This window comes from Wolffia australiana, chromosome 9, assembly GCF_029677425.1.
Source record: "Wolffia australiana isolate 7733 chromosome 9, ASM2967742v1".
Lineage (NCBI taxonomy): Eukaryota > Viridiplantae > Streptophyta > Magnoliopsida > Alismatales > Araceae > Wolffia > Wolffia australiana.
Window position 1 is genome coordinate 1,849,650 of NC_135843.1, and position 8,849 is coordinate 1,858,498.

The window sequence follows — 8,849 nt, forward strand, 5'->3', positions numbered from 1 at the left end:
GGACATCAAATTATCCAAATAGAATAAGACTAATTGATCCTAATTATATGATAAGTATAGTTGATCCTGTGGCTATGAGTGTGGTGACACTAAGGACAGATAGTGGTTTCTCTTTGGAGAAGGGGTTCACTGAATTGATCTGTATGAATCCCTGAATGGTATTATACCTAAATTTCAATTAGATTTAATAATGTCACGGTTGTATAAGTGATCCACTGCCATGAGACACCAGGGACATCTCGTGAATGAACGACTACATTTTGACAATGACTTATGAGCCTATAATCATGGGATTCAAAAGAGTCATAGCTCAAGTGTAGTAAGAAGCTCATGGAGGTGATTGAGTGCTCAAGATGGGATCATCCGCCCTCGATATAAGAGGAGATTCACTCAAGGAACACGATGCATCAAGTCCATGGCGAAGGTAGTGAGGATATTGGTGAAGGTGTTCTCCAATGATTCCCATAAACCATCATTACTAATTAAATGATGGATTAAGATTTTATGGTCAACCATACCCTAAGTCGTTCGGGAGTCTCACGTCGATGATGGATTATACATATACGATAAACAATGACGGTAAAGGTTCTTTGAGAGAGTTCAAACTCTACTCGATATCTTCTCGAGCACTAGGTGTAGCTTGGAACCCCACGGATTGGAAACTTAACCTATCGATTGTTGGGCTATACATGCCTTGAGATGGATGAATAAATCAAAATGATCTGTAGAGGAAGACTTAAATGGAATCAAACTTTATCAACAAAACTATGAAATGAGGAATCTATGCATGGATCACCTCCGTGATTTTTTGGATCCCAGAGTGAAATGAGTCGAGCTGCTCAACTATGCAGCCTCTAGACGTATCGACGTAGTCCTCATCATGTCAGATCTCATCCTTCATGTTGACAAGCCTCGTTCAATCTCTGTCGCCATCGTTATGTCGTCCTGATCGTATCACAAAAGCATGGGGAGAAAGGAGAAGAAGGGGAAAGCCCCTGAACAGTTCTGGGCTGGGTGAATTTTATTCAGGGCCTTCTCCTATTTGTACTAAGTGGTTATTTATCACAAAACCCCCAAAACTTAACTATATCTTCTGATGTCCAAAATATCATTTGTATGTGACCTTCTAGGCCCATGTATCAGTCCAGTTAACGACTCGAGTGGCCTAATAACCTTTATTGGCCTTCCGAATTAATTAACTATATCATCATATAGATTAATTAAAGTCAGATCAATTTAACCCAATCGATAGGTTGAGTCTCCAACACGTGGGGTACTAAACTACACCTCGTGCGTTAGAAGATATAAAGGAGTGTGTATCAACTCATTCATCGAACATGTCCCTCATCCACTTGATGCTCTTAGGATGACTTAGGGTATGGTCAATTCTCAAACCCTAATCAGTTATCCTAGTTAGTACTAATGCGTTTGGAAATCATTGGAGAACTCTTCTCCAATATTTCACTGCCTTGGCCAAGGACTTCATCGTATCCGTCTTCATTAAGTTGTCCCCTCTTGATGCACCCGAACTAAGACATTTAGAATCCCATGATTAGGGACACATAGGTCATAGTCAAAGTACAACTGCCCGTCCACAAGACGTCTTTGGTGTCTCAAGTCTAAGGATCACTTACACAACCGTGGCGTGAATCAACCTGATTGACAGTTTGGTATAATACCATTCAAGGATTCGTACAGATTACTTCAGTGGACTCTTTCTACTAAAGAACACCCACTATCTATCCCTAGTATGTCCACACTAATGGCTACGGAAACATCCATGCTCATCATATGAGTGATGTCAAATAGTGCTACCCTATCCGAATACTTCGATGTCCTTCTCGCTTATCCTTTGAATAGGAATATTTAGAACACATGCTTAAAGACTAGTGATCTCTGTACTACGATCTCATCATAATACACTAAGTTAGATCATGTATTCAATGACTTCATTATGAGCCTCATACGTGCACTATAATGAATATGTTCTATTAATGAACATGGATTAAGATATGGAATGTGTGATTAGCTTGCCGACCACATATATTTCCATCATCTATTGGGTTAAATCAATTTTTACTTAATTAATATATATGTGGATATAATTAATTAGTAAGGTTGGCCAAAAATTATTAGTCGGCCACTAATTTCCTGGGCCTAGAAAGTCGCACCCATAAGATCATAGGGGCATTGCTGAATATATTTATTTAATGGGGTTTTTGAGAAAAACTTAAGTGAAATAAAAATAGGGGAAGGGGAATTCATTTCAAGCACCCAGGCCAGCCAGAATTAAGAGCCCCCTTTCTCCATTCTCATCTCTTCTCTACTCAACCAAGGAGAATGTCTTGAAGGAGAGTTGGAGAAGAAAAAGTGGAGATTCAAGTCCAATGTGGATACTTCTAGAGGCCGGACATGTGATTGGCTTCAAAAGCATCTCAAAGTGAGCAAGTCAAGGGTGGAATAAGTTCCCTATAAGGTACATCTGATGTGTTCGTTTAAAGATCAATTTCAAATCAGTTATCACTTCCACATAGATGGAAATACTCATTTTCCATGCTTGAACCAAGGCACAGAACCCAACATCTTTCACCCTTGGATTTTTTTCCCAACTTCAATTGATGGAGTGAGAAAACTCTTAATAATATTTTTTGGCTCCATTGAGTCATCAAGAGTGAAGGTCCAAGGGATATAAAACTTGGAGGAGGTCTGAAGGAGAAGCACCTAAGTTCATAAAGTGACAACATCTACAGATGTTTGTGTGGTCTTCCACATTTTTCACTCAGACTAGTTCATTATTTTTGACATCCTACAATCCAAGTGAATAACTGAGATCTTTCCTACTCCTCCAAGAATGCCTAGAAACTCCTCTTGTAGCAATAGCTGCCCTATTCTGTGGCTTAATGCATCCTACCACACCGAATTTCAGCTTCTTTGGGCTCTTACACCTGTTACTGTCAATGGCTGGTAGTAGGTCAAACTGAATTGTTTGAAACAAAACCAAAGGAATTTTTATTTAGTATTTAAATTTTTCACCCTTGAAAATTCCCAAAATTTTCCCATATTTTCAGATAAACTATTTTGAAATAGACTATATTATTATCATTCATAATTAGTTTTATGTTATTTTTGTTTGATTTTGATTCAAATGACTTGTTATCACATTTTTCAAAATATTAAAAATTATAAAACACCAAATGTTAGTATATAATTACTGACAATTCATTTTTTTTAAAGCTTGCGCTTTGTTGTGTCTACCCTTAATCATTTGTGCTCAATAATGAATTTTTTATAGACTAACGCATAAAACAGAACCTTAAAATGACAATTTAGCACTCACTTATGGTTTATCCCAAACCCCCCTCTCTCTACCTCTCTTTCTCTCTACTTCCCTCTCTATCTTGGTCTCTCTTTCTCTACGCCTGTTTCTCTCTCTCCCTCTCTATCTTTATCTTTTTCTCTTTGAAGAAGAAGAATAAAAAGAGGGTAAAGAAGACTGCTATTAAGTCCACATATAATGAAGAATCAGAGTCGTCCACAACTAGAGAAAGATTAAAGGAAAAATAAAGTGTTGAGTTTAGTCGTATGACAAAATAACTTTCACATTTTATTATGTAATAAATTAAATTGGTTGATTACATATTTGATTTATTATAATATTAAAGTGTTATGTGCACGCAAATTCTTTCACCAATGAAAATTGGGAGAAAATAAATTTGACAATCATTTTATTGGGATATTTAAAATGTAAAAAAGAGTGCATTATATTTTGTTAAAACTATACTTGTTCTAGTTCTCCCTTTTTATATAAATTATGATAATGCTACTCACGTTGACACATCTTCCATTATAATTTTAAAATTAAAAGAGTAAAATACTAAGCTATCATATGTAGGACAAAGGACAATGATGACCTATTATTATATAGTCAGTTAAATGATATATTAGAAGAGTTGGAAGGTAGATCATATATATGATGCTGGTAGGTAAATCTAAGAGCTGAGCATGATGTTGAGATTATAGATATCTCTTTCTCCTAAGTACATTTTGTGTGAAGATCCCTCAAGTGAGGATCAAAATCAAGAAGTTTCCTAAAATTGGAATATCTTTAATAAGATGAATAATAAAGCAAAATATTTGGCCCAAAGAAAAATGGATAAATCCCAATGAAAATGGAGCCCAAGGATAAAGAGATCAAAAGGAAGGCGGAGAATATTTAGATGGGGTAGGCCTAGTGCCAGCCACTCTAACAATATGGATACCATCCCAGAAAAATACATATTCAGTCATTCATGTTCATGAACATATGTATATGGACACATTCATATTAGTGGATATCATGATCATGTACTTGCAATTGGGGTATTCGTTGGATTGGATATTCTTAGAACCTATGATTTTAAGAGATATTTCCATGCAATTACACTTATATTCTTAGCTTCCTTTCTAAGATGTCATGGTTACAGGATATTTTAGCTTATTTTTGGTTTACTCATAAAAATAAACATGATACTCTGACAGAGGGTTTTCGATGCATATGCCTGGAAATATGAGTCAGTTGAAGAACACAGGAGACACTAGTATTAGGGACATTAAAAGTGGCAGCATCCAAGGTATAGGGCTAAGGCCTTAAGTTTAGTGTGAATGATGCACTTAAGGAAAAAATAATGTACAGAATAGGATTAGGGAATATCCCAAAGTTACATAAATAACGTTGATTTCCATATTTTCTACCAGATTATTCAAATAGTTTCATTAATAGATGTAGTATATGATCGATTATTCTCTAAGTCAGTATGCATTACTTAACTAATCACCCATCTGAGGTCTCCCTTGGAATGTACAACCCAAAACAAACTACCAGTATACATTCTAATGGTCATACCTATGGGATTTCTGAAATTTATGTCTACATTCTAATGGTCATACCCAAAGTCTTTTTTATGTATCCATCTCTGTGAGTTCATGACTCTATCCGGAGGATGTAGATACAGATGACCATATGATTATGTTTGTCTTTGTGATATTATCAAGATACTTTTATGTACAGTTATGAGTTTATATATTGTGGATATGCATTGGCCCCATTTTATCCATTTCTCTAGGTGTTCATACTTTTGTAAATTTTTAGATGCTATTAATCTTATTCCTTATTCTTTTTTATATTATTTTCAATTATTTTCTCTCTGTTATTACTTCCGTGATCTTATTTTGTTCCTGTTAAGTAATTTTTTTGATAGCTGATTAGTATCTCAAATCTGCTCCGAGATTCCTCAAGGTCTTTATTGCATTATTTTCATCTAATTTTAAATTCTAACCAAGTATAATAATATATGATTTTATTGTGCTTATTTTTGTTATTATGTTTCATTTACTTCAAGAATACTAAATATCACCGAGTATTTTGTTAACTTAGTACTGCTAGGACTACTGAAATATATAAGAATACTTGAATTACAGTAACAACTTACTTCAAATAATTTTTTTTCAATTCTAAATATTATGATACTTATTTCAGAGATTTTTTATTCTGTGAACTAAGAAAAAAACTTTTCACGAGTTTGATTTTCATTTTTCCATTCTGTGAACTATTTCTTTCTCATTTTCTTCCAAGGTTATACAATGTTTAGGGATTTTAACTTCCTGTTAAATTAAATATATGTTATGGTGTGTCATAGACAGGCATGTTGCCAAGATCATATATGAATATGATTCAGTAGTGTCATTTATTTGATCTGTCTCCTCTTTTTCATTCAAACCATCATTCATGTCATTCAAAAGGATTTCTTGTTGTCATACCTTTATTTGATATTAATCCTTCACTGATTGGCTTATGCAACACGCAATCATTGACATATTATTAGGGTTACTCGTGGGTTTAACAAAGTTCCATAAGTTTAAGCCATCATATGGGTAAAGTTTTATTAAATTTCTTGGCCTCAACTATACTCAATGAGATCTCATCTGGATAGCAAACATTTAATGACCGTTTCATACTTATGACTTATACTAAATGATTACCAGAGGTTGATACATGTATTAACCTCTCATCAACTAAACGAACTCAAGATAAATTTCTCTTCACCTACAAAGGTCAAAGGTAGAACACTATATATATATATATATATATATAAATGACCTCAGCACCTTATACACTAAAATTTCTTAAGAATAGTTAGTTCCTATTGTTTATATTTCGAACACAATTTTCTAAATAAAAAACAAAGGTTTTGATACCTTTCATTTAGTTAACCAACTTAAGATATATTTCTCTACATCCACTAAGTCAAAGGTAGAACATATAGATTTACAAAAATGAAAGCCAGCACCTTATACACTGAAATTCAAGAGAATAGTTAGTTTATACTATTTATACTTAAAACAAAATTTCCTAATCAATAAAAATCTCTACTGCCCATGTAAGAAAATGAATGCTAGCTGCTAGAAAATGGCACATTTATGAAAATTTAGATTAGGATGATGTCAGAAAATATTAATAATATCTAAATATTGATTTTTTTCTTCTTACTTGAGATAAATGCCAGTTAGTGTCAAAGTCCATTCCTGATGCAGAAACTTTAATGAATGACAATCATACTAAAGAAAGAGCCCTTCGTGAACCATTGAGACTGGGCTGATGTCAGAAAATATCTGTAAATGAAAATAATATTGATGTGGCTGTAAAAATTTCTGAATCATTTTTCTCCTTGATGAATTTAGAAAAAGTTATCAAGGAGAAATAAAAAAGAACTTCTCCAAGTTAAGAGATGAAATAAAGAACGATGCTAGAAGTGTAAGCCCATTTATTAAGATTACCCATTGTATTTAATGCATCTAATAATGCATCATACTATGATGAGGATGAACAGGACTAATTCACAAATGATGACTTCATCCTATGTCACTTATATTCATGAAAACGATGACTTCATCCCATTGTAAGCCCATTAATTAAGGACTATGATAAAACTAATTATGCATTTTTTCCTTAAGAAGCGAATATGATAGTGATTTTGGGAACATGCAAAAGTTTTGGAGCACAAAAATCATGAAATTAGTCCACATGCTTTACACTAAAAGGAGATGAAAAATAATTTGATAAAAAAACAAAATCATAGAGTAGATTTAAATCTGACTATGGCAAAACCTGAGCTTATGCCTTCTCTTTTGCACTTGAAGATTCAAGCTCCTTCCCATCTTTGTTACTTACTTCTTGTGGCTTCTGATCAGTAGCCTCGTCAGGTTCTTTCTTTAACTCTGTTTCAAACTCCTTGGCTGCCTGAAATTATATGTTAAAGATATTAAATCTGCACTGAAGCAATGCATAAAAGACAGATTAATTATTCATCTATCCTGGGAGATATCAAGGAAAAAGAAGTTATGATGCAAGGAAGATGAGTGATATGAACACCAGGAACAAAGTTCCAGAGAGCAATAAAAGGATATGATCTCGGTATATTTAAATAAAGCTCTTGATAAACATGGATTACATAATTTGGAGCAGAAATTTATCCGGGAAACAGTATTAGACAATAATCATGGGCCACGTTAAGTAAATGAAAGATAAATAATCTGATTAAAAGCATAGTTTTTCCAGCGCATGGAATATCTCTCAGCGCATTATTTATAATGTATGGAAAATTAAAGATTTATCCCATCTTTGAGTAAATAAAATGACTAGATTTATCCCATCTTTTGATGGTTCTTGAAAAATTAAAGACTTCAAGACTATAATTTTAGGATTTCATCTCCCTTTTACATTCAAAACCTTAATTTGTTCGAGGATCCCAAAATTAAAGATTAAAAACTCAATGGGAGAACAATGGAAATGACAGCAATATAAAGACAATGATATTGAGATAGCAAGATAGATCTGATGTTTCAACACAAGATAATTTCATAGGTTGGGGAGAAAAAAATGAAAATTTTAAATCTCATCATTTTGAAATGTTCCAGTGTTTTCCCCTAATCTAGTGCAATATGTTTACGTAAAAATCAATGGCAGGATTATTTCTTAAGAGTGTAATTCAGAAGAAGATACAGGAAAAGAAGCTATAGACGGTTCAATCGAAGCATTTTCCTAAAAAATTACCAAAAAAGCAGCGTTCACAAAAAAATCAAACTCAAGGCAATTTCAGATATTTCATGTCACCATACAACTCATCAAATAAGATACATTAATCAAGGCGTCAAATTAATTTTAACTTCCATACTTCCGAATCCATACTTGTTTTCCAGTTTTTTCCCCTAATTCAATGAGAGGATACCGAAGGATCTAGGGTTCAATTGAAGCACTATCCTAGAGAATTAACAATAATTAAGTAATTTGAAGAACAATTGAACTATCACGCATCATCAAACTCATTCCGTCTTATCCACTCACAACAACAACAAAAACAGATCTTTCCAATTAATTAAGCTGCAACAGCTAAACTAATGATTAAATCATACACCGAATACTTACTTCGCGCGATTTCAATCCTCCACAAACCTAGACTACAACGAAATCAAACGCACCTGCTGGAAGCTCTTCACCGTCTTCCCGATCCCGCGGCCGATTTCCGGCAACTTCTTGGGCCCAAACACAAGCGCAGCGACGCCAGCGATCACCACAAGCTCAGGAACGCCGAGTCCGAACAGACAACGGCTTCCCAGAGCTCCGGAAGACTTCCTACCGACGCGCCGCAAGCTGACCGAGGAGGACCGAAGAGCGAGCCTGCCATGGCCGCCTGCCGCGAAGCTCGAACCCGCCGCCCGAAGAGGAGAGAAGTACGAGCACGAAGGCGACGCCATCGCCATCAGCGCCATGCTTTCTCTCTCTATCCCCCGCGCTCTCTCTCTCTAGAACAGAT

At 34.7% G+C, this 8,849-nt stretch overlaps 1 protein-coding gene across 1 annotated transcript; it reads right to left on the reverse strand.

Annotated features, from left to right (window-relative positions):
- Positions 1–7,027: 7,027 nt before the first annotated feature.
- On the reverse strand, positions 7,028–8,849 carry LOC144707920 (Bacterial sec-independent translocation protein mttA/Hcf106). Its single transcript, XM_078581198.1, has 2 exons — positions 8,515–8,849; positions 7,028–7,276 (listed from the first exon to the last, which is right to left on the reverse strand). Exons 1-2 carry the CDS (start codon positions 8,803–8,805, stop codon positions 7,151–7,153), a joined length of 417 nt encoding a protein of 138 aa, XP_078437324.1. The 5' UTR covers positions 8,806–8,849; the 3' UTR covers positions 7,028–7,150.

Coding starts and splice junctions, on each gene's coding strand:
- LOC144707920 (XM_078581198.1), bottom strand. CDS start 8,805: ATGGCGCTGATGGCGATGGCGTCGCCTTCGTGCTCGTACTTCTCTCCT. Junction 7,277..8,514: donor CGGTGAAGAGCTTCCAGCAG/GTGCGTTTGATT, acceptor ATATAATTTCAG/GCAGCCAAGGAGTTTGAAAC.